At 42.9% G+C, this 26,566-nt stretch overlaps 2 protein-coding genes across 2 annotated transcripts; one reads left to right on the top strand and one right to left on the bottom strand.

The window, feature by feature from the left end:
- On the bottom strand, positions 1–7,802 carry nrbf2b (nuclear receptor binding factor 2b). The gene is made up of 4 exons (XM_077739102.1): positions 7,719–7,802; positions 4,505–4,589; positions 2,221–2,261; positions 1–1,229 (listed from the first exon to the last, which is right to left on the bottom strand). The coding sequence occupies exons 1-4, from the start codon at positions 7,746–7,748 to the stop codon at positions 522–524; spliced, it is 864 nt and encodes a 287-aa protein (XP_077595228.1). The 5' UTR covers positions 7,749–7,802; the 3' UTR covers positions 1–521.
- A 185-nt stretch (positions 7,803–7,987) lies between these two features.
- LOC144211686 (NHL repeat-containing protein 3-like) lies at positions 7,988–24,568 on the top strand. Its single transcript, XM_077739101.1, has 3 exons — positions 7,988–8,535; positions 13,566–13,765; positions 22,477–24,568. Exons 1-3 carry the CDS (start codon positions 8,253–8,255, stop codon positions 23,074–23,076), a joined length of 1,083 nt encoding a protein of 360 aa, XP_077595227.1. The 5' UTR covers positions 7,988–8,252; the 3' UTR covers positions 23,077–24,568.
- Positions 24,569–26,566: the final 1,998 nt, after the last annotated feature.

Raw genomic sequence — 26,566 nt, 5'->3', positions numbered from 1 at the left:
TTTCAACACCAAGTACAAAATGTATTCGAATTCTTTTAACAACATTATTACACTGTTGCTAATCAATACATATCAATAAGAGTATGCAACACAAGGGAGTTTAATGGGAAAACAAAGATTTTAGTGGCGCTAGAGGTAGTCTTAGGGCCACTGTGGTGAGGCAACACAACATTGGTATGTTCGTACCTGGGCTCTCTCCATTTTAACTTACAGGTTAGTGGAGAGCCATAACCACCAATCCAAAGAGCCATACATGGCCCTCGAGCCATAGGTTTCCTATCCCATGTTTAGGTAAAGTTTCCATTTACTAGTTGCAGTTCCACTAATATAACATAAAAAAAATAATATGAACAAGTTGAACTTCTTTTGTGGAAACTGGAAAGATTCTTCCGAGCCTACGAATCTTGTGTCGTTCATAGTATTATTCCGTTTGTCCAAAGCCAGGAATTTTGGTATCAAAACCAAAAAGACATCAGTTTGCAGAATTAAGTCTATGTATAAAATGAAGGCAGCTAAAAGTGTCACAGTTTCTCTTTATCCAGCAACTCCTGGAGTTCATTTTTAATGTCCTCTGGCAGCTCCACAGGAGGAAGGTCTTCCAAACACAGATCTTCCTGAGCGGGCATCTCGAGTGGAGGCAATTGAGGGATGGCTATCTCCTTTCCTTTACCCGTGCTTTTCCTCTCCCGTTTATCCCCTGTCGCTAAGTCTCCACCAGGCTGAGGAAGTACCCAGAGCTCAGAGCGCCCCACCAAGTCTGTGGCCTCAGCACGTAATCGTGCATTTTCCGATTGTAGCCTTTCATTCTCAGTGGTGAGTCGCTGGTTCTCATCCATCAGATGGTTGATGAGATGCCTTAAGTCTTCAATTGTGGTCTGTTGTTCTTCCAAGCGAGTTTTATCATCTTTGCTGATTTTTAAGCCAGGGCAAGGTGTCAAACTTTGGTGGCCTCCAGCTTGCCGAGTTTGAAGCTGGTAGAGAAGGGTGTCATATTCTCGCTCAGTAGCTCCTCCATCTCCACATGCTACAGCGGAGGATTTTTGGGAGACTTGGGGCTGATTCTGATCTCCCGACAGTGATGGTATGAGAAGCGTAGGGCAGTTTGATAGCGGTCCTAAGCCAGGTCGGGCTTTTGTGGCCTCCCGACGGGCTTCTCGTTTCCAGCGCTCTTGAATAAGATGCTGCTGCTTGATATGCGTGTCCCTCTGCAACTCAATAGACACATGGGCCTGCAAACACCAGATGAACATTAAATTAAACCATAGTTTCAAGGTGTTATTTGAACTCATGCTTTCACAAATTTGAGACTGGTCACCTGGAAAGTTACTTCAGAACGTAAGAATAATCTGCGCCTCCCTCGGCTAGCTGTGGCTCCGCTTTTCAGCCTAAATTCCTGTGCCGCAACGGGGTGGTGGCGATGGCTCCGGTAATGATTCTTGCGCAAGCCTTCGTCTTAACGTGCAGCTGTGATAGAGCCAGGAGAGGCGCGGTGGCATATGAGCCAAAATAATCCAGTTTTAAATTATTATTATTGATTATTCTGATATTCGGGTGTACTTTTGGGGTTGTAGCCACAACAAAACCATAGAATTATCGTCAGAGAGTGGGCCCAAGTTTTAGGCCGTTTGCCCTTCCTGATACAACCTACACAAGCAGGAATATTTTAGTTCTGACGTCATTGTCAAAATTATACGGGCACATTGATCTAAGAGCCAGAGGTGTAACCATGTTTTTTTTACGTTGGGGTGTGATAATACAATGAAGTGAAATTTTACATTAATGGGTTAAGCAACATTCTAGACAAATCAACCAAAATGCTAAAGATATATCAATATTGTCTTTACGTCTTTTTAAAAAAAAATGCTTGTCATTCAAATGCCAGAATTTCTTTTATTAAAATTGTAAAAAACGTCAGTGCGAAGGGCTCTTGTTCTTCTAAGGATAACTTTTGGAGAACTTAACATACTCAAATGGCAACCAGAGCAGATCAACAGATTTTTGGCGAAAATTTACAAATAGTGGTGGTTTGGAGAAAATCGTACAAAACCTCACATCATTTCGGCGTCCGAAGAATTGATATATTGTCCTAAAATTGCTGATTTACATCTTATTCCAATCACTTGATCGACTTGAGACATCTGTGGTTCAAATTATTCATGCGATTTGACAAGAACAACAAAAACACAAACACAGAACACGACAGAAAGAAGAAGCGCCCACCTGTTTACATTCAGTTCTCTTCATTGCGTCTGTCAGAAGCTCTGCGAAAGAGACCATATTCCAAATTATACATTTTTCATTGATAATAACAAAATACAGATTTTCTAATGTGTCATTTGGCTGCATTTGTACATCTAAAAAAATGCAATATAAAATCTATACATAAGTAGTCTTCCCTTGATTATCGCAACTTCACTTATAGTGAATTCCCTTTTTCACATTTTTTTTAAGTTCATAAAAATGTGAAAATCCACGCTGAAACTCGCAAGCGGAAGCCACTCCCGTCTTCCGCTTGCTACTAGGATTCAGCACCAAAAATAAGGTAGTTATAATAGAGGTGACCTTGCTCCAGGATTTTTCGATATAGATAGGTCTTCATTAACTGCGCTATACGACGCTTCACTGTATATACACTTCTACTACTACTTTCACTGTCTCTCCACAGTTCTTAACAACTAATTATATCTATGGAACAAAACAGTCTTGTTGTGGATAAAAATAAATATAAATAATGTTATTTTAAGTCCAGGATTCATACACATTTTTCCATATTCAAATTTAATCATTTTTAGGCACTTTCAAGACCAAATTTTCACTACCCTTTAAAGACTACCACAATGTTATGTTAATTCTTTCTTTTACGAAAGGACAGAGGGAAATCACAGGCAAAGAAACCTTGATAAATTTGGGACACTAAAAATGTCTCACACGCTGCCAGTATTTCAAAGTCCTGTAAAGTCAAATCAAAATGAATTAAAAAGTTAGATTGCCTAAGCGTAAGGACTGGTGTTAATCATGAGGGAAAGCACCAAAAGAAACCAACCTTACGTAACATAAGTGATTAAGCAAATTCATTTTATTTTCCTTCATTTTAGTATTTATATTTTAAGACAGGGTGTTGAGAAATATTGAGTGACAGTGGGTTAAGGACATTTTCAATACGGCTGCTCTATGCACAGGTACGAGGCAATTAAACAAATAAAAAAGACAACGCCAGGGAGAATTCACTTGGATCTATGAGTAGGTCGGGTCGGTGTTGCAAACAAAAATTTGCAGTGAAATATAAAGTAAATGAAATACTCAACTGAAGGTATCTTCATTGGCAAGCAGACTGTTTAAATTTGGTCATTGAATGAATACATTTCCCAAAATGATTGTTTAAATAAAATTCAAGCAACAATTTTTGGGGATTTCCAGAATTTATGGAGGTTGTCAGGAACCCCGGAGTTTGCGTTACTTGTCCGTGTAAACTCCAGAAATTCCAGTGAAGTTGTTTTTGCAACGTTTTCATAACATTTGCGTAAAATGGGGAAACTTCTTGATATCAAGTAAGAAAAGAATTACAGGCTGTCTTCAAATGAGGATAGTGGGTTAAAATATGTTAAGAACATTTTCAATAAGGGTGCAGTTTGTGTTTAGGAGGCATTTAAAAAAAGAAAGAAAATGACGGAGACTTTGGTTGGATTTTTTAGTGGGTCAGCTTGCTGTTGTCCATCTCATTATCGCTCATTTTGGCTGTGTTATAGTAGTACTTTTGCGTTTATGCTGTGTTAGCCACTCTATAGCAAACCATGCTAAAAATAACAGTTTGTTCCCGTGGCCAGTCGAATCGCCGAAAGACGTTTGGGCGCCGGACAGCTCGCCGCCCAGAAGTTTGGGCGTCTGGATAGTTAGCCGACCGGACGTTTGGGCGGCGGAGGTTTCGCTGCTGCTGGATTCGCACGCTCGCCCTCGGATTGTGTGTTTACAAATGTGTCAACCTCGGCCCGCGGGCCATATACGGCCCATTAGGATTTTTAAACCTAACGGGCCGGGCCAGAAATGGCCCGCGGGCCGAGGTTGACAGTGTACACGCACGATTCGGGGGCGGGGTGAGCACGCGAATCCCGCGACAGCGAAACCGCCGTCCCCCAAACGTCCGGATGCCAAAACCTCAGGTCGGTCAATTATCTGGACACCAAACCTCCGGGCGGCGAGCTGTCCGGCTCTCAAACGTCAGTCGCCCAAACGTCTTTTGGCGAATCGACAGAGTACCGTTTGTTCCTTACCATGTTCTTTGGCTAATGAACATTGGTCTAACACTAGCGTTCCCATTGCATCAGCACCCCGGTTCTAAGTGGTGTTCGGGTGGTCTAATAGCAGTTTAAATTTTTGGAATTCAATGAAGGTTATTAGTATTATTGTTGACAAAAAAATATTTGCCAATTATTATCATTATCGTTTCTTTGCCCAGTTCTCACTTGAAGCATCACTGACAGATATACCCAAGATCCAAACAACTTACCTGCTGCTTTGCCATGACAGGAAATCGCCTCTTCATATTTTCCAACAGCAACCAAACGATCTGCCTGCCTGCTCTGCTGATGGGCCTGAGGATTTACAAAAACATTCACACACACAAACACGCAATTCTATGAATTGTTTTGGCTCAATAAACTCTTAAAATTCCAAGTTCATTTGAAACGAAAGTGGCAATAATAAAGAAGCTTGATGCGCGTGAGAAAGTGGTGAGTGTTGCACGGGAATATAACTTGAATCGTTCGACCGTCAGTACCATTTATAAACAGAAAGATCGAGCAGCAGGACCCAAATATTGAACGTTGCACAAAGGTTGCAAATCAATTGAATGATGCCATTCAGTGCTACCGCATTTATGATGAAAAAAAGAAGAAAACTCCAATCGTCATTAGATAGCTTCTTTTTGCCAGTTTCTAGTAAATCTCTCTCTCCACCCCTCTAATGTATGTATACAGTACTGAATGTATTCTCTCCATTTTATTTAATGTTTTTTTCAGTACAAACCAATGCTGGTTACTTATACAAGCTTTAAGCATACAAATGCACCTATATAAACCTTCAATATACGTATATAGGCCTTAAACATAAATTATAATACAAAATATAGCACTGAATCAACCTACCAACTAATTCAACTTTTGTACAAGCGCTCGGAACGTAGCTCGTTCGTAAGTAGGGGACCGTCTGTATATCGCACAAATGCAACACGGCACATATTGACTCAGATAGGATGCATTAAAAAGTCTAAAAATTTTCCCAAAGTGGACATAGTGCCAAATCAGTCGGTGAGCCTTTGATATGCACAACATTCACAATTCTGTAGATGTTGTTGCATGACGCTTACAGTTTGACTGTTTGGGTACATCGCTCAATGACGCACTATTTTTATAAAGTGAAAAGGTGGACGAGTGAAAGGGAAATGCGCGTGCGCAAATAATGCTTAAAGCATGACATATTAGCAGTCGACGATTACTTTTTCTTACTGCTAGTGACCGAGACAATCCGGATTAGAGCCAAAATAGGTTTTACAAAAAAATCACTTAAAAAAAATGTGCAAAAGTTGTTATACGGTGTACACAATTTTAAATGATAAAAATACTTATAAAATACGGGAAACACGTAGAAGTTCACAGGTATGGAAACCACCAAATGCAACTGTGTTCAACACTTTTAGAGGGAGGTAAGTAGGGAAGAAATCAACGCTTTCAACTTCCAAATTTCAACTTTTGAGGACAGTAGAGTTATGTATATTCAATAAATTATAGTCATACCTCTACTTACGAAATTAATTGGTTCCAAGACTTTTTCCTAAACTTGAAAATTCCATAAGTAAGTGTACTTTATATGCCTTTGCTGTATCTGCATTCCCACTTTCCTGCTGCTGTCATAATAAAATTTCACAAATACGGGAATAATAAAGTTATCCAATCCAAATTTTAGAAATTGTTCCCTGGTCCTCACACAACTACAAACTAAACCCTTTTAAATGGTCGAAGTGTCCCAATTTGTATGAAAGGTGTGAGGAAGCACACAAAAATGAGAAAATTCTAAGGAAATTATTTATTTAAGTCTTAAAATAGACAAAAGCATATGAAAATGTGTCCTGTGCCGCTGAAACACCTTCCTCTGCGACCATTATAGATGTAATATCCGGTTATGTCCGCCAGGTGGGGGCAAGAGCCCATTCTACCAGGGACAAAAGGTGTCCACTTTGTAGTACATTTTAGACTTTTACGTGTGCCCTGAGTGAGAAAATAAGTGCCACGTTGCATTTGTAGCTTTTAATTTCTTAAGAAGGGGAATTCAAAATAAAGTAATGGATAAGAAAATGCATTTACTTTTTGGGAGATTTCGAAACGTTGATCGTTTTTGTATATTGAGTCACGTATTTGCATTTAACCTGAAACTTTCATACCTAGAGGCATCCATAAGTAGAGGTATGACTACTTTATTTTCATGACTATTCACATTGTAGATCCTCACTAAAAGGATAAACGCTATGAACGAACACATGTGGAAACGTGTACTTAAAAAAGGTAAAATGAACTGAAAACATTGTTTCATACTGTAGTTTTTTTTAAGTAGCAGCCCTTTCACCTTGATTACTGCTCTGCACTCTTTGTATCAGCTTCAACATTTTTGAGTGAAATGATCTTCATTATGTAGGTATGCCTCATCGGGGTTGCTTTGGGGGAATTTCTTGATTTATAAAATCAAGTACCGTATTTTCACGACTATAAGGCGCACCGCATTATAAAGCGCACCCTCAATGAATGACATTTTTTTCCATATAGAGGCGCACTGTATTATAAGGCGCACTGTATTATAAGGCGCACTGAATTATAAGGCGCACTGAATTATAAGGCGCACTGTCTATTTTGGAGAAAATTTAAGACTTAAGTGCGCCTTATAGTCGTGAAAACACTGTAATTGCTATTGACTTCCAGGTATGAAGCACTCACTACACAGTCACCTCTAGAGCCAGCCATTGTTGATGTTTTGGATTTTTTGGTATAAAATCTTGCAGTGGGGGAGGAGCTATATGATGGAAGATTTTGTAAACTAAGATGGCATCTGCATATTTAACAGTATTGTTTCAGTTCAGGCGTTTGTGTTTTTTTTAATATCCGACAATGGTGGTTTTTCGTTTTTGGTTTTGTTTTTCCATATATAAGGCGCACTGGATTATAAGACGCATTGTCTATTTTGGAGAAAATTTAAGACTTGTAAGTGCGCCTTATAGTCGTGAAAATACGGTAGTTAGTTGTGTTTTGGAGAAGTCTGGTTAATACTTAGCCGCAAGCTATTTCTGGACAACTATTAAAATTCATATCAGGGCGCCGAATAATCAGCTAATTAACAAGAAAACTATTATTATTTTAATAAATGGCATGTCGAAAAGGCACAGCTAGAAAAATATTTTTCTCATGTGAATTAATGTTTTAACTACGTGACTGTAATCAGCGCGGGGGGTAAGAATGCGATCTACTCATCGCAAACAGATAGAGCAACATCAAAAACTTTATATATAACCAAGCTGCACAATTAATTTATAAAAGTAAGATTATGTTGAATGCAATGCCGAGATCTTAGATTTACACAGCATGCAAACGCTCCCAGAAGAGAGAAGCTAATGTAGCTTACCTTTGAAATCTACTGTAACGTTAGCCTAATATTGCAACATCATGACATAAACTTACGAGATTTAGTGGACTGTCAACGACCTCCATGCAGCCAATTCGTCGATGATTTTCACTACATGAAGGGTGGTGTACTTGTCCCTCTAAGACTGTCATTCAAACTGATTAAGAAATACGAACAAAATTACGAGTAGAAGATATTTGTGGCAGAGTCGCCTCCACCGACGACTCAGCGTAACGCGTCATAGACTGTTACCGGAAATAGAAATGTTTTTGTAATAAATAAGAAAATGTACAGATAAGGAATATTTTGAGATAAAAGAGAGGTTCGAGCATATTATTATTGGACAAATGCTATATATGGAAAATTCCCAAATAGAATCAAGACATCGTGATAGTTATGTGTTATTTATATATTTTGTATTTGTCTTTTATTGTCTAGGCGGAAAACCAATGCCACGGGGTTTTATCAAACGGCCCTAGAATTTGATCCAGCTTTGTGTACACACCAGGAAGTAAACGATGACTTATTAGCTATCGGATCAATACCGAACCGTCTCTTTTGGTCGATCAATACTGTATGTAAGAACGCTTATGTGTATTGTCTGCGTCGCTCCTTGGATGTCAATGAAAAGCTATATGTGTACGATTTTGCCCGTTATGGGTTCATTCTTCCTTCTAATGATAGTGCTGTACAGCGTTTTTAACCCTCAGCAAGCTGCTTTCAAGGCTATCATCATTCAGGACCACCAACTTCTAGACAGACCACTGTACAAATTAGACCTGAATTGGCCCAGAAACCCTGAACATTTTTCGGGGGCTGTGTTTGGAGTTGCAGTCAATACGTACGCTGGTGTAGTGTATGTGGCACAGCGAGGTAAATTCATTATTGTAGCAACATGTATATTTACGGATTGCGGGGATGTCCGCGATCTGATCATGTGATCGGATATCGGGACCAATCACGTCATTTTCAGAAGACTAGAAAAAAAGTGTGATGTATTTATTTTTAAGTGTTTTCTCATTGGCGGTCATTGATGACTGTAAACGTCCAATTCATTTTGACAGAGAGAACTGATCTAATGATTGGTGTCAAATTGAATTGGACACCTATTGCCCTCAAGGGCAGCAAAACATAATCGCTCACTGGTAGGCTTCATAGTTGGAATGGATTTAATGTCTATAAATCAATGGCAAATTAATATTTTCTACAAAAGAACACCCCTGTTTTTACTCCGTTTCACTGGTCATGATTGGATTCGAGGTGATTGTTATCCGTTTAATGTATATTAGTTTGGGAAAAAACTCATCATTATGGATATAAAAGTACATTTATATAGATTTATTTCTGAAACTTCATTCAGCACTTGTGTATATATGTTTTATGCAATTGGCCTTCATTATATCATTTTCTCAGTTTTAAGAACTGGCCTCCTTTAGTCCAAAGGTGCTTAAACGCAGGATTCTAAATTCATTAATTCATCTTCCATACCACACATCCTTAAAATGGTTGTGTGGGTTGCTGGAGCCCAACCCAGCTGACTTGGGGTGAAAGGCAGACGACACCCTAGACTGGTCGCCAGTTAACCATCACGCACAAATAGAGACAAACGACCATACGCACTCATCACAATCATACCACCACCAGCGGGAATGGAGCCCGCGCCCCCCACACCGAAGTCAGGCGAGTGAACCTTTAAAAAACAAGGCATCTCAAAATTCTAAATATGGAGAGAAAAAAACTATAGGGTGGGTAGCAATCAATAAAAAATGTTATTTAAAACAAAAAATGGCAGTTAAAAACATTAGATTGAATATTCTAGGTATAATACTTTTTGTTTGGGCATTACTGTAGTATATAGTACAGGGGTGGCCAACCCGCGGCTCGCGAGCCGCATGCGGCTCTTTGCCCGGTTTCATGCGGCTCTTACGTCCATATCAAAGTTTGTATTTGTGTTTTATTTTTTTTTGCGTGTGCGCTTCGCTTGAGTTCAATACGGTATTTTCGTCCAATGCGGATGTGCTTGGGATGAAAATACCTCAAAGTTTCCCAGTAGGAGCAAGGTCATTTGAGTAAACGTTTTTAACAGAGTGGGAGAGCTCCCGTGAACCAGAAGCGACAATGAACGGCGTCGCGCACACAAAAAGTATCCCAAAGATCGAGCGTCGGCTGAAAAAGCCACACCCCCTGCGAGGCAGACCAAGGCGAGAGTGCTCAGCCGGGAGCAGCCAATAGGAGAGCGAGGTGTACACCCACGTGGTGGGCGCGCTAGTTCGCCCACCACGTGGGTGTACACCTCGCTCTCCTATTGGCTGCTCCCGGCTGAGCACTCTCGCCTTGGTCTGCCTCGCATGAACATTGTGTGTGCACTGTCTCACACAGACAAACTCTCAGTTCAACCAAGTCCACAAACAAAAATATAATAATTTACAATAGCGTTTTTCTTTTTCTATGCATGTTACTTAGTGGGACTTCTGTCATAAAATCAGCGCCTATTTTTGCGCAACATTCGCTCCTTGTGAGCTGTCATTTATTATGAATGGCTTTTAACTAGCGAAAAGCCATTCATAATAAATGACAGCTCACAAGGAGCGAATGTTGCGCAAAAATAGGCGCTGATTTTATGACAGAAGTCCCACTAAGTAACATGCATAGAAAAAGAAAAACGCTATTGTAAATTATTATATTTTTGTTTGTGGACTTGGTTGAACTGAGAGTTTGTCTGTGTGAGACAGTGCACACACAATGTTCATTGTTGATAATGACTGGCCTGTGCTGTTAGTACTGTAGGAGTCAATTTATGTCATTACTATGCTGGTGTGTGACATTTACAATAAATCTGTGTGATGTGGCTCTTTGCGGTAACACAGTAAAAAAATGTGGCTCTTTGCGGTAACACGGTAAAAAATGTGGCTCTTGGTCTCTGACTGGTTGGCCACCCCTGATATAGTACATACCCTTGATTTTGATCCGGTGCTTAAAATACCAAACAGCGCCCTCTTGCGTCTATGTACGATTAGCACATATGCCATGGCCCGACGGCTGACTGCTGCTGACTAGTGCAGGGGTCTCCAACTCGGTTCTCGAGGGCCTCTATTCAGTCTGTTTTCCAAGTCTTCCTCCACCAACACACCTGAATCAAATAATCAAGATCATGAGCAAGCTTCTGGACAGCTTGCTGATTTGTTGATCATTTCATTCAGGTATCGAAAACAGACTGGATTGGGGCCCTCAAGGACCCTGGAGTAGTGTATCTGAGTGAAAGTGTGGCAGCCTACAGAAGAAAATCCTCAACAAAAAAAATCTCAATTTGTCAATCTGTAACCTTATTTTCTTAAAATTTAAGCATCATTTGCAAGCCTATTTTGTTGTGCACTCAAGGCCATACTTGGAGATTTTCAGGGTGGAGGTCAGACAGTTAAGCAACCCTGCATTGCCCCTTCCCACTCACACACTAGATTTTTGGCTCACTCAAAGTAAATATGCATTTCACCCTAATGTCATATGGACACTTTCAGACCACTACTTGGGTGTGCAGATGGCGACCCACAAAATATTTTGAAGCAAAATATAAAATAAACTGTCATTACAACACTATGACAAATTCAGGTTACACTCTCAGAGCCGCCAACCTCGGTCCACCCCGTTTCAGGAGTACCTTTGTCCCATTTCCTGAGTGTTTCCGGAGTGAATGTGATTCCCCTAAAATCGATATAAAATGTAAAAAAGAAAAAAACAAGCCAAGTAAAATTTAAAGCAAACTGTTTATATCATGTTTTTACATTAATTGAAATATTGTGTTTTTGCAAACTATTAAAAAAGTACAGCATCATGAAAATAAATTAATCTTTGTGTTCGGGTCCTTCTACGTGCGTAATTCCAGCATATGTAAGCACTTGCATGTCGCACTTGCATGTTGTGCAATGTGCAAATGCCATTATTTTTTTGACGGCTTCAACATGGGATATTTCGGCGAATACGAACCAATAAACTTCTGCGAGTCTCTGGGTTTGGGTGGCCTAGTGAAGCGAGTGGTTAGCGCATTGGCCTCGCAACTCTTGGGTCCTGGGTTCAAATCCAGGTCACGTCCTGCTATGTAGGGTTTGGATGTTCTACACAAGCTTGCATGGGTCTCCTCCGGGAACTCCGGTTTCCTCCCACATTCCAAAAACATGCATGGTAGGCTGATTGGACACTCTAAATTGCCCCTAGGTATCGGTGTGAGTCTGCATGGTTGTCCGTCTCATCGTGTCCTGGGATCGACTGGCCACCGATTGGATTGGATAACTTTATTCATCCCGTATTCGGGAAATTTTGTTGTTGTCACAGTAGCAAGAGGGTGAGGATGCAGAAATAGGAAAGGCCTTTTAGACATAAATAGATAGGCAATAAGTAAGTTAATAAATAAATAAAGATGTATATATATATATATATATATATATATATATATATATATATATATATATATATATATATATATATATATATATATATATATATATATATATATATATATATATATATATATATATATATATATATATATATATATATATATATATATATATATATATATACATATACATTATACATATATACATACATATATATACATATATATACATATATATATATACAGTATAACACATTTTTTAATCAAGAGCCTGACAGCTAATGGGAGGAAGGATCCGCTTCTTCCTGCAATGAGGGTGCAGCAGTCTATTGCTGAAAGAGCTTCGGAGAGACTCCACAGACTCATGTAGGGGGTGAGAGGTGCTGTCCATGATGGACATCATCCTGGTCAGCATCCTCCGCTCTCCCACTTCCTCCACAGAGTCCAAAGGACAGCCCAGAACAGAGCTGGCCCTCCTGACCAGCTTATTCAGCCTGTTCCTGTCCCTCTCCGTGCTCCCGCATCCCCAATAGACCACTGCATAAAACACTGTAGATTTCACCACAGTGTGGTAGAAAGTCCTCAGCAGTGTCCTGGACACTCCAAAGGACCGTAGATTCAGGGTGTCACCTGCCTCTGGCCCGGAGTCAGCTGGGATAGGTTCCAGCGCCCCCCACGACCCTAATGAGGATAAAGCAGTTCAGAAATTGAGATGAGAGAAGTGAGTTACAGACAATGGCTGTAGTCAATCACGAATGCGCGGAAAAATTTTACAATAACCTTTATACTGTCAGAAGGGGGGTGCTGAAACTGGATGTGGAAGGAATGGGATTTTCCACACCTTGGTATGTAGTCTACAGGGGGCTTACAGTCGTAGATCTACCTACGAAATTAATTGGTTCCAGAACTTTTTTATGGAACTTGAACATTTTGTAAGTAGAGCAGTACTCTATATGTAAATTCTCTAATCCGTTCCACGATCCTCACACCACTACCAACTATATCCTTTAAAATTGGTAAAAGTGTCCCAATTTTGTGTGAAAGATGTGATAAACACTAAAATTTGAGAACATTACAAGAAAATTATTATTATTGTTTTAAAATAACAAACATACTAAATCTACGTGTTGAAACGCAGGGCAACCAGAGGCAGCTAACAGTAGGCAACACAAACACGAACACATTAACACTGCTCATAAACGCAACATTAACAATTCAAACAACAACATTAACAACATTCTTCAAAAACAAACATTAATGTTTTATGATTTCATTGGAATTTAATTTTTCCACCAATTATATTGCTTGTTCCTGGTTCTTACCTGTTTGGATTTAAGAATAAAAACGGCCTGAAGATGCCCTATCTCAGCTGCAGGACTGTTTTTCCCCACACCATTTGGGAACTTTTTGAACACCACAACCTACAGGACTACACGGGCACTGTACTTTCCAATATCAAAAGCCTCTTGGACGATTGAATAAATGATGAGTCTTCTATGTTTCTCCTCCATAGGTGACAATGTGCCCAAGGTGCTAGTGTTTACAACAGAAGGCGATTTCCTCATGTCCTGGAATACAACTACCTTAGAGATGCCCCATGGTATATTTTTAGCAGATGCTGTGTCAAACCCAACTATCTGGATCACAGATGTGGGTAATGGTCCATATGGACACTGCATCAAACAGTACTCACCATCAGGCAATCTTCTGCAGGTAAACTCTTGAGTGGTAATTTTTTCAAGCCCGTAATAACCTTTTAGAATAATCACTGCAAAGATTGTTTCAATTTTTTTTCTGCGGATTTTGTAACCTGCACGTTACATAGTTTTTATGCGGCGTCGACAGCAAAACAAACCACACTTCTAACGATGGACGTTCCATTCAATATTTTTCTGTTTCTTCCTGGGCTCTGTCGGGCCCAGTGCTAGGCAGGTGGATGGGTGTGTCTGTCACCCAATCACAGGTTCAGTACCAGATGGGCAGAGCAGCAACGGGTGTCAGAAATCATCATCACTGACGTACTTAAGCCAGCCAGAGCTCGACCACGTCGCAGGATCATCTTCATCACTTTACTGGCCACGTCTTCGCCTACGCCTATTGTACTATCGCCACGTATTCTCTTACGTACCTCACAGCTCTCGACTTCCACGCTGCGCTTCATCACCTATTTGATCAGTGCCTCTGTTACCTTCGCCAAGTTGCCACAAATGAATGAAGACTTAGTCTTACCATAATAGTTGTCACTCTTGCATGCTTTGGGGCCCTTGGCCATGATCATAAGACCACAGTCCAGGCAAGCATGGAACCCGCAAGCTCGGACCGGTTACCCTTGCACCAACCATCGTCACGGATGGAGCAGCCCAGCCAGTCAAGCCTATTTCTCTTAAGCGAGGTATTGAATATCCAGTGGCAGTCCATGCATTTTCTAGCAGCGCCTTCACAGCGAATCAATCCAACCCTCAAAAACTATTTTATGGCTATAAAACCTCTACTGCAGCTACAGCTGCAGCACATAAAATTATCAATAATAACCTCATACAATTTAAATACTATTATTAAATATAGCCATATTTTACTCACCAAAAATCCTTATTAACTACCCAATATCCATCCTCCTTTCTTTCTCCTTCTTTTCTACCGCCATCGAAGCTAATGCTGAAACTCGAGCCTATCCTGTCGTATTTCTGGCATACGATTTTATTTGATTTAGTGCTGAAAATATTTGATCCCGGTTGCGACAGGCTTGCTTGCTATGGAGATGTCCGACCTTTCTTAATGACGTCCAACTTTTTTTCTCGAAAAGTCCGTCTTGAAAATGGCTTTGCCAGCAAATCTGCAACCAAATCCATTTCTTTTTCTCCGTCGGCCATTGTGGGTTGAGCTTGCGAGCTCTAGCTGGCTCACTCTGGCTCACTCTGGCCAATCATAGTTGGTGAACGTGATGACGTATCCCTACGCCTGCGAGAAGGCAATGACGTATCCCAACGCCTGCAACAAGGCATTGTGGTGTTGCCAACTCAAAATCTGATTGGTTAACGCAGCAGTCCTATCGACGCTTGTTTAATGCAGCAGAGCCTGCAGAACTGACTGTGAAGGCTTTTAGACAGACTGAACCTGGCAACAAATATTGGCTGAAATGTGATTGGTTAAATGCTTCAATATGAAAACACATCTGGAAGCAGTGCAACCAGGAGGAAAGCAATGAAAGGAAGCCAACAGACAATTTGGAATTATTTAATGAGTATTGATTCAGATATTTCTTAGGCCAGCGGAGAAGGTCCGCCACTACGAATATCTCACAGACGCTACTTTCGTTGCTGGCACAACTCACGCTGTTGGCTTGTGCACAACAAACACAGTCACCCCCATTCCTGCTTTCATTCCGCAGTATACTCAGTGTGTGTTATGATCCTGGAAATGGCTCCAAAGCAGGCGAGATAGAAGTCCAGTTATTTGTTCACCTTTATTTAAATTTGCTCAAGTCAACTATATTCAGTTCGTGTCCTGGTGGTACTCCTGGCTGTTCCTTCTTCCTTCTACCAGTCTGTCTCTTGCCGTAGTTCTAGTCCAATCCTGTCGATATCCTGGGTCGTTCTCCTCCTATCCTGGTCGATTATCCTTGGTTTGTTGATCTCCTTGCTGGTCTCAGACTTGGGGGTTCCTGGGCATAAAAGGGCAATGAATCAACATAGAACAATGGTCTGTACCAGAGGTTACTTCAGTGAGCGAGCTGAGATTACGATCCGGCAGCTGGTTGGGTCTCCGGTGGCCTTATATCCTGGCAGAACATTGATTGCCTCCACCTGGCGCCACTCCGCTCGTTGGAGCTGGGCCAGTGATTGGTCGGACTGGAACACCCCGCCACCAGTCACGTCTGAGGCCTGACATTACCTCCCCCTCTACGCGGGCCACTTGGCCCGCTACGAGGGTCCCCCGGGTGGTCACGGTGGAAATCCTCAATCAGTTCTTGGCATAGGATGTGGCGGGCAGGGACCCAGCTCCGCTCCTCGGGACCGTAGCCCTTCCAGTCGATGAGGTAATGCAAGCCACGGCCCTGGCGGCGAGCGTCCACCAGCCTCTCCACCAAGTATGCCGGGCCTCCATCGACCATTAGTGGAGGGGGTGGAGGGGGATTGGGTGGGTTCAAGGAACTCGAGGCTACCGGTTTAATCTGAGATACGTGGAAAGTGGGGTGGATACGGAGGGATGGTGGGAGCTTTAAACGCACCGCGCAAGGGTTGATTATCCGCTCAATCTTATACGGTCCCACGAAGCGGGGAGACAGCTTCCGGGACTCTGTCTTAATGGGAAGATCGCGGGTGGATAACCATACCTTCTGGCCAACAACGTAGGTGGGTGCTGGGGCACGACGGCGGTTTGCCTGCTTCTGGGCAAGGTTTGAGGAGCGCAGCAGTGCAGCCCGGGCCTTCTCCCATATAAGGCTACATCTGGTCATGTGTGCCTGGACGGAGGGAACTGCAATCTCTGCCTCCAGTGAAGGAAAACAGGGGGGTTGGTAACCTAGTGAACACATGAAGGGAGACAGGTTAGAGGAAGCGTTGGGGTGGAAGTTGTGCGCATACTCGATCCATGGTAGCTGTTCGCTCCAGGTGGTAGGATCGGCATGAGTGGCGCAGCGGATAGCCGCCTCCAGTTGTTGGTTAGTCCGCTCACATTGGCCATTAGATTGAGGGTGGTAACCTGAGGAGAGGCTAGGGGTGATCTTTAACGCAGCACAAAAAGCAGACCAAACATGCGACGTGAATTGTGGCCCCCGGTCGGAGACCACGTCGGCATGAATTCCATGTAAGCGGACAACGTGTTTTACAAGGAGCTTGGCAGTTTCCAGGGCTGAAGGTAACTTGGGTAGGGGGATGAAATGGGCTGCTTTGGAAAAACGATCGACCACTGTGAGAATAACGGTGTTACCCTGGGACTTAGGGAGGCCTGTGACGAAATCGACCGCAATATGGGACCAGGGACGGCTGGGGATCTGAAGAGGGAGAAGATAACCCGAGCTTGGCTTATTTGAGGTCTTATTACGTGCACATACTTCGCAGGCCAATACGAATGATCTTGTGTCCGCTCTCAATGTTGGCCACCAGAAGCGTTGGCGCAACACCGCCTGTGTGCGGGCAACCCCCGGGTGGCAGGTAAGCCGTGAGGTGTGGGCCCATTCCAGTATCCTTGGACGCATTGGTGTGGGAACAAACAATTTCTTTCGATTACCTCTCCTAGGGTCCGGCTCCAAATCCTGGGCCCTTAACACCTCCGCCTCTAACCCTATTTCCATACTGGCCAGAATGCGGGAGGAGGGTAAAATTGTCGGAGACTCTCTCCTCGAGTCGGGGGACTGAAAAACGCGGGACAGGGCATCTGACTTCCCGTTCTTGGAGCCAGGGATATAAGTCAGGGTAAAATCAAACCTATTGAAAAACATGGACCATCTCGCCTGGCGAGGGTTTAACCTTCGGGCCGACCTGAGGTATTCCAAGTTCTTATGATCAGTCAGCACCACGAAAGGTAAACTAGCCCCTTCAAGGTGGTGTCTCCATTCCTCTAGGGCCATCTTAACGGCGAGCAGTTCCCTGTCCCCAATGCCGTAATTACGTTCGGCTGGGGACAACCTACGGGAAAAAAAAGCGCAGGGGTGCACTTTCCCATCTGCTTGCCCGCGCTGGGAGAGGACGGCACCGACGCCTACCTCTGAGGCGTCAACCTCTAACTGAAACTGTAACTTAGGATCTGGGTGGGCGAGGACGGGGGCGGTAGTAAAACGGGATTTTAGGTCACAAAAAGCCGCCTCTGCTGCCTCCGACCAACAGAACGGGAGCTTTGTGGAAGTTAGCGTCGTGAGGGGTGCAGCGACCCTGCTATAATTTCTAATGAAGCGTCGATAGAAATTAGCGAACCCCAAAAAACTTTGTAACTCCCTTCTACCCTTTGGCCTGGGCCACTGGGTCACCGCCTCCACCTTACTGGTGTCCATCCGCATCTCCCCGGCAGCCACCACAAACCCGAGAAAGGTGGTCTCCGAGACGTGGAACTCACATTTTTCTGCTTTGACGAAAAGGCGGTTCTCCAACAAACGTTGCAGCACTAAGCGTACGTGCTGCACGTGCTCCTCCAGGCTGTTGGAGAATATCAAAATGTCGTCAAGATAAGCGAAAACAAAACGATCAAGCATGTCCCGGAGGACATCATTTATCAGTGATTGGAACACTCCCGGGGCATTACGGAGTCCAAAGGGCATGACCAAATATTCAAAATGGCCCTGAGGGGTGGAAAAAGCCGTCTTCCACTCATCCCCCTCCCGAACCCGGACCAGATGATAAGCGTTTCGAAGGTCCAACTTGGTGAAGATGCAAGAACCCTGCAGCAGGGTAAAAACGGAGTCCATGAGTGGCAGCGGGTAATTCCTTTTAACCGTGATTTGGTTTAAGGCACGGTAATCAATGCAGGGACGCAGTGACCCATCTTTCTTGTCCACAAAGAAAAACCCTGCCCCAACGGGGGAGGAGGACGGGCGGATCTGTCCCGATGCTAATGCCCCGGAGATGTAATCCTCCAGTGCCTTCCTCTCCGGCCTGGAGATGTTATAAATCCGGCGTCGAGGAAGTGAAGCACCGGGTAATAAGTCTATCGCACAGTCGTAAGGCCGATGCGGAGGAAGCACGGAGGCTTGGTCTTTGGAAAACACTAGTGAGAGGTCCCGATAAGAATCAGGCACTGCCGATAAATCCGGTGGTTCAATCTGGGGTGGCGGTAACGGGGGCAATTGGGCTGCCTGGAGGCGGTTGGTATTACATGATGGACTCCAGGACACCACCTTGGGACCCTCCCAGTCGATTCTTGGGTTGTGCCGTTTTAGCCAAGGAAGACCCAGCACAATAGCCGCCTCCGGGCAGTCCAAGACGTAGAAGCATGCCTTCTCCTGATGGTTTCCGGACAAGCGCAGTAGAACGGGGTCGGTGCGTTGTTCCACTTTGCCAATGGTACGCCCGTCCAGTGCAGTAATCTTAAGAGGCTTCTCGATAGTCCGGGTCCCAATACCTAGTTCTGCAATCAATGAGCGGTCGATGAAACTCTCGTCCGCACCGCAGTCGACAAAGGCTGTGGTGTCATGAATTCTTCCCCCCCAGGAAAGGGAGGCTGGCAGGATACAACGATGGGAGGACTCCCCAATGGCCTGGCTCACCATGACCTGCCTAACTAATGGTGAGCCCTCCCTTTTTACCGGGCGGGCCGGGCATGACCGCGAGATGTGGCCTCCCTGGCCGCAATAGTAACACAGCGAATACTGGCGGCGTCGTGAGCGTTCCTCCTCCGACAACCCAGCACGTCCTATTTGCATAGGCTCTGACGTCGTCGCAGGAGGGGTTGGCGTCGTTGTTGCGGGGGAACCCGCAAGCGAGCGTCGAAGACCAACCCCGGCGCCCCTCCATGAATCGCCCCGCCGCTGCTCCTGTTGTCTCTGTAGTTGGCCGTCGATCCGTATGGCCAACTCCACGAGCTCTTTGAGGGAACCTGGTTCATCTCGGATGGCCAACTCCTCCCTCATAACCACATTTAGGCCCTTCCGGAATATGTGCCGGAGGGCACTATCATTAAACGTGCTCTCGGGGGCCAGGATTTGAAACTCCACGGCATATTTAGCGACGCTCCTGGACCCTTGCCTACAGGCTTCTAAACGTTCAGCTGCCTCCCGGCCGCCCACCGGGTGATCGAAAATCCTGCACATCTCATTTGTAAACAGTTCGTAGGACGAGCATATGTGGGAGCCCTGATTCCATTCCATGCTCGCCCACGCCAGGGCTTCACCGCGAAGACACCCGATCAGGTAAGCTATCTTGGATTCGTCAGAGGGGTATGCGCGGTATTCCAGTTGGAACACCAGCCGGCATTGAAATAGAAAATGACGGCATGCGCCCAGATCCCCACTGTAAGGGGCGGGAGGGGAAGCCTTGGGCTGGTGGTATGGCAATATCTGAGTTACCTCGGGAGCCACTGTGTAGGGCTGTGCCCCCGGAGAGGACGGCAAAGGCGTCTGTTGAGCCTGTAAGGCTCTTATTTGCTGCGCCATGTTTGACATCTCGGCACAGAGGTACTCCATCATTCTGGATTGCTGGTCCGTACCTCCTGTAGCTGGGTTGTTCGACGCTCCATCTGCGCCCGCGGGATCCATGCTTATTATGGCCGGATCGTACTGTTATGATCCTGGAAATGGCCCCAAAGCAGGCGAGATAGAAGTCCAGTTATTTGTTCACCTTTATTTAAATTTGCTCAAGTCAACTATATTCAGTTCGTGTCCTGGTGGTACTCCTGGCTGTTCCTTCTTCCTTCTACCAGTCTGTCTCTTGCCGTAGTTCTAGTCCAATCCTGTCGATATCCTGGGTCGTTCTCCTCCTATCCTGGTCGATTATCCTTGGTTTGTTGATCTCCTTGCTGGTCTCAGACTTGGGGGTTCCTGGGCATAAAAGGGCAATGAATCAACATAGAACAATGGTCTGTACCAGAGGTTACTTCAGTGAGCGAGCTGAGATTACGATCCGGCAGCTGGTTGGGTCTCCGGTGGCCTTATATCCTGGCAGAACATTGATTGCCTCCACCTGGCGCCACTCCGCTCGTTGGAGCTGGGCCAGTGATTGGTCGGACTGGAACACCCCGCCACCAGTCACGTCTGAGGCCTGACAGTGTGGCCGTACCGCGAACCGGTGGTGCCCCCGCCCGCCCAATATGACAGCAACCTTGGCGCAAGCCTCGCGTTCCTGGTTCAATGCAGCCTGTTTTTTTAACAGCAACTCACGTATCGCACTGACCGAGCCAAGATAGCTTACCTCAGCGGCTGTTTTCATGGTGAGGCCCTGTTGTGGACTAACGCCGAATAGGAGAAAGGCTCTGCTATATGTTCCACCTATGCTAGCTTCACGGAAGAGCTGTGTAAGATGTTCGATCACCTTGCACAGGACAAGGAGGCCACAAATCGCTTCTTTCTCTCCACCGGGGCATCCAAAGCATAGCGGATTACTCACAACAAAGCTGCTGAGAGTGGATTCAACAACAGCGCTATCCACGACCTGTTCTTCGGTGGACTGAGTGAATCGCTAAAGGACGAACTGAAGAGCCAGTTTCCTTCAATGCTCTTGAATGAAATTAAATAAATTCAATAGAGAAATAATTTTTATTCTGAGGATTGGACAAAACCACAACGAAGTGGAACGTGCATTACGTGCCTCTATGCCATCGTTGAATGGTTTTTCCACGATTTATTATCTCCTGGGTTGCAACAAAAGTATGTTTGGAGATGCAATACACTTTGTAAATCTATTTTTGCGCTCATGTAATTGCTCCAGAAGTAATGCAATCACACTTTTTCTCTCCTTCCCTACTGGGTACTTGACTGGAAATGTGGAGGCTGGGAAATTCCGCTGGCTTTTTCATATATGGTTCACTCGGTCATGCTATCTCCTGCTCACTGTTTTTATTTTATCCACATCAAAAGAAGACTCTCCATCTCGTTGTGAATGTCACAGCGCCGATGGGAAATCAAAGTTAGTCCTTTGGAAGGCCTCTTCTGCTTAATTAGGTCCTTCTACTTAAGGATGGTGCATATGGTTGACGGATTCCTCTCGTATCAAGCTCGGAACCATGTACTCCACTCTCATATCTTTCAATTGTTTCGCATTTGATGTCGATTGTCAACGGTCACATTTTATTTGCAAAATTCTGCCGATCTATAGTAGTTGTTTACTTTGTATGTAAATGTAGACCAACGGGTGGGGAAATGCAAAGTCAGCCCAGTGCTTGTAGATGTATTCATACACGAAAGAGATGCAAAAAAGACAGTGCCATGTCCACCTGGCTTGGTCGCATCTCAAAACTTTGATTGCATCTAAGGCGAATTATTCGATCAAATTTTTCGTTGTACCACGAGCATTTCGTACCACAAGGTGATCGTAGGTTGAGGTACCACTGTAGTTGCAAGCAAAATAGCAATTATTTATTATTATAACACCTTTTCTCATTTCGGGTAGGAGAGCGAGATTGAAAACTTATACTATATACTATATTTATCACTGAGGGACCGGCACCAAGTGGCTCGTGGACTGGTACCGGTCCAATGACCAGTGGTTGCGGACCAGTGGATTACTCTATGTAATTTTAGGCATGTCAGATAGCCAGTTATTTTAAACCATGTAGGGGAGAAACTTCCTGAAATACTGGTTTTCATTTACATGTTTCTCCACTATAGGACATGAGATAAATGAAATTCATTTTTTTCAATGTATTAAACAAAATTATTTACGCTTGTATGGACATGATAAAGGCGTTGTCTATCTTTGAATGATCAGGTCAAAGAGAAACATTTTTGCACACTAAGTGTGAAAATACGGTAATTTAATTTTGTCATATTTACTTGTCAGGTGCTAGGGACACCAGGAAAAGCTGGCTCTGGACTTAATCCTCTGCAATTTGACCAGCCAGCTGAGATCGTCGTCCATGACTCTGGAGAAATGTACATAGTGGACGGTGATGGTGGCATGAATAATCGTCTCATTAAATTATCCAAAGAGCAGGAAGTTATGTGGGTACATGGGGAAAAGGGACACGGACTGGCTCAGTTTGATATCCCCCACAGTGTAACTATTGACAGTGCTCAAAGAGTATGGGTGGCTGACAGAGGAAACAAAAGGATCCAGGTCTTCAATTCCCTTACAGGTGATTGGCTGGGCTCATGGGGGAGCTGCTTCACTGATGATGCACCTTATTCAGTCCGACTCACACCTGATGATAAATATTTTGTTGTAGTACAGCTTAATACCAACCAGATTTCAATACTAAATGCACCATTGGTGGGTTTAATTGGCCAGTGCAAAGTGGTCAGTGTGATTCAACTGCCTGATGAAGTCAAGCCACATTTGGTTGACCTGGACCTTAAATCCGGGGCACTCTTTGTGGCTGAAATTGGTGCCCAGCAAGCGCAGAAGTTCACCCCTTTTGACATAGTTGGTGGGTTTGTATAAATGATTGAAAACGAAATGTTGCTTTTTTTATTACCGATCTGATTTTTTTCATGTTTTCCAATACCGATTGCCATATTCTCAGAGCAAGAAAAATATTGTGACCAGTAAATTACAAATTATATTTTTTGTATTAAAGTGAGTTGTCTGATAATTTCTAATGAAATCTTTACAAATATGAATTGCTGCTATGTTATTATCATTAGTTTCTAAGGAAAGATAGTTGCACTCAGCATGTTTGGTTAGTTGTTTGATTTACAGCATCCAAAAGGTGTGCTGGTCCTGATAATACAGGGATACTTTGGATCTGATCTCATGTTGTGACAACATTTTATAATCTAATAGCCAAATTGGGTGCCAATATTTATACTGATTATCAAATCAGGATATCACTAAGTTGAGGTTAAACACAACCTATTTTGAGAAGCTGGTCAACCTCCGATTTGCTTTTCTGTTTTCTGAACTGTAATGACAACAAAAGAAAGCACAATATTGTATTATTATTATTATTATTGTTATCACAAGTTTTCTCATTTCAAGTAGGAGAGCTACATTGAAAATGCTGTTCTAGTTTCGACAAAAACATTGTGTGAGAAAGTCACTTGTATCCAGAAGCATCCAGAAGCTTGGAGAAAATGTATTTATGTAATGGCCTGACTGACATAAACATTGAATAGCTTTCTGTGAGACAATTCAGACATGAAGGAGAACGTACTGAGAGGCTCGGAAATAGCAACACGTCAAAATCTGAAAACCCGGCATACTCATGGAGGGGAACCAGCAACCAATTTGTATTTCTTGCCTTTACATGCCACCCTTTTTTGAACTAGATTTTCCCATGTTAATATAGCTTTGTGTTCAATCAATATGTCAAATATCAAAAGCCTTTATTGTCATTATACACCAACTGCGTATAACTATATTAGTGGTGCTACTCCATAAAGTGTGTTTCCCAATAAAACATGAATAAGTAATTTTAAAAAGTCACCAGACACCTAAAATATTGTGCATATCTAAATATTGCATTGTTATTGCACACCCCAAAGTTATTGCAAAGAGGGGATTATGTGTCGTGCCAATCTAAGTTCAGAGGCCTAATGGCTATGGGGAAAAAAACTGTCCCTAAGTCTATTTGTCCGTGTTTTCTGAGACCTGTTGCGTCTGCCAGAGGGCAGCATCTCGATCAGGTTGTGACCAGGGTGGTAAGGGTTCCTGACAATGTTAGCGGCTCTGCTGAGGTCACAAGGGCTTCCAATGTCATCCAGTGAGGGCAGAGAGCAGCCGATGATCTTCTGGGCGGTGTTGATTACTCTCTGCATGGTTCTTCCGTCCGCTGCCGTGCTTCCAGCATCCCACACTGTAATGCAGTATGCCAAGTTATCTTTTGCGCCACTCTAATTTCTGTGGTGACTCAAAATTTTCATTAAATAAACTGAAAAAGGAGCTGTCCCATCAGAAATAAGTGTCCGTGCTTTGTTAATCTAAAGGAAAATAAACTTTGGAATTATAACAAAAACAACTCTGTAGCCCTTTTGTTGTCTCGAACTCCAACACTTATTTCTTTCACAAACTGCCATTGTGTGAGTGTCTTGAGTAGGTGAAGTGTTGACAGATTGGGCGAAATTCCCTCCAAACTGAGTGCCTTTTATTTACAGTGTGATTGTTTTAGAGTCTTTGTGATCTGCTAACCCTGAGGTGCCAACTCAACTTTTAAGATTTAATTTTCTGGCATACCGGCACCAGATGGCTCGCAGCCTGGTGGTTGGGACCGATAACTTAGAGTGATCCCTCCTAAGCATTTTTTGGGATGTATGAGGAAACTTGCATAACTGGAACAAAAAAAAACGCGAATTTTATCCGACGGCAGCGAAAACGTTCAAAAGTGGCTGATTCAATTACTTAAAAAAAAAAAACTGAGAATACACTTGGATGTGAAACACAGAAGCAGCTAGTTCCAACTGGAAAGCCGCGGCGGAATACATTAAGACTTTTGCATAGTTCCGACTCAAAAGTATGTAAATTTGCTAATTCTTTCCACGGTACTCACACAACCACCAACTGAACCTTTTAACCTAAGACCCAAACTCTTGCAAGGCATGCATTTTTATTTTCTCCTTGATATCTAGGCTAATTGGGACCTGATGAGTGTACAAACAAAGAATTATCTTATTAGATAATGTAGTTTTTGAGAAAAATGATGTCTAAATCATAAGCAGACGCCAAGCCCTTGTAGTTCGAAATTTAACATGGTAACGTTTGTCTTAAAATAAATAAAACCTGAAAATGTGCCCTCTGCTGCTGAAATAGTTCCCTCTGCAGCCCTTATTATGGGAGACATGATGCCCGTGTTTGTCCACCAGATGACGACAAGAGCGCATTCTACGAGGGCAGAAAGCGGTCCACTTTGTACTACATTTTAGACTTTTACCTTTGCCCTATTTGTGTGTGTGTGTGCGTGGTGAAAATGTGAAAATGTGTGCCGCGTTACATCTGTACGGTTTTTAAGGATTTAGTTGAGGTGGACAGGTATGTAAGAGAGATGTGAGACAGCCTATTGGTTGTTGTGAGACAGCCAATTGAATCTAATTGAATAGAATGCTTTAATTGTCATTACATGAAATAGAATGAGAGCGATAAAAGGAGAGCCCAGTAGAGGGTAGCAATGTTCTTAGGTGAGAATCAATGCATCCGCAACAATATTTTCCATTTAAAATAACGGATAAGGAAATGCATTTACTTTTGGGGGGAATTTGGGACTTGGATGTTTTTTGTATCACGAGTCACTCATTTGCATATAAAACTATTCGTAACCTGAAGATTTCGTAAGATTTTTAAACAAAGGTATTTCTATATATATATATATATATATATATATATATATATATATATATATATATATATATATATATATATATATATATATATATATATATATATATATATATATATATATATATATATATATATATATATATATATATATATATATATATATATATATATATATATATATATATATATATATAATCAACAATATTTTAAATAAAGACTGTTCTCGTGAAGGCAAAAGTATTCTTTGTGAAAAATTCTATAGGATTAATTTTATTATTTATCATGTTAATGTTACAATACTTTGCTGCACTCGTTTCATGCGCCAGTTCAACAATATGCAGTTACATAAATTAGAACTCCTTCCTTTGTGTAACTTGCTTAGTTGATCTCAGGTATATTTCATCTTACAGTGACCAAAAAAATTCTGCAATTGTGTTGGCTGTTTTAGATGTCATTCAAACCTTGTAAATGTGTGTCACCGCCCATACAATTGCTAGGTTTCATGCCGGTACCTTCAATGCAAAGAAGTATTCATCCATCTGCTGCCTTCCATTTCGTGATGAGGAATGTGAATGTAGGAGTGAAACAATTCTGCACACCAGGATGGTCCCACCGACTCAAGGTTTCTCCATATCAGTGTACATTATGCTCACACACTTCC

Source organism: Stigmatopora nigra, chromosome 18 (genome assembly GCF_051989575.1).
Source record: "Stigmatopora nigra isolate UIUO_SnigA chromosome 18, RoL_Snig_1.1, whole genome shotgun sequence".
Taxonomy (NCBI): domain Eukaryota; kingdom Metazoa; phylum Chordata; class Actinopteri; order Syngnathiformes; family Syngnathidae; genus Stigmatopora; species Stigmatopora nigra.
The sequence above is the reverse complement of the archived record's forward strand: the minus strand, read 5'-3'. Positions and strand labels throughout refer to the sequence as shown.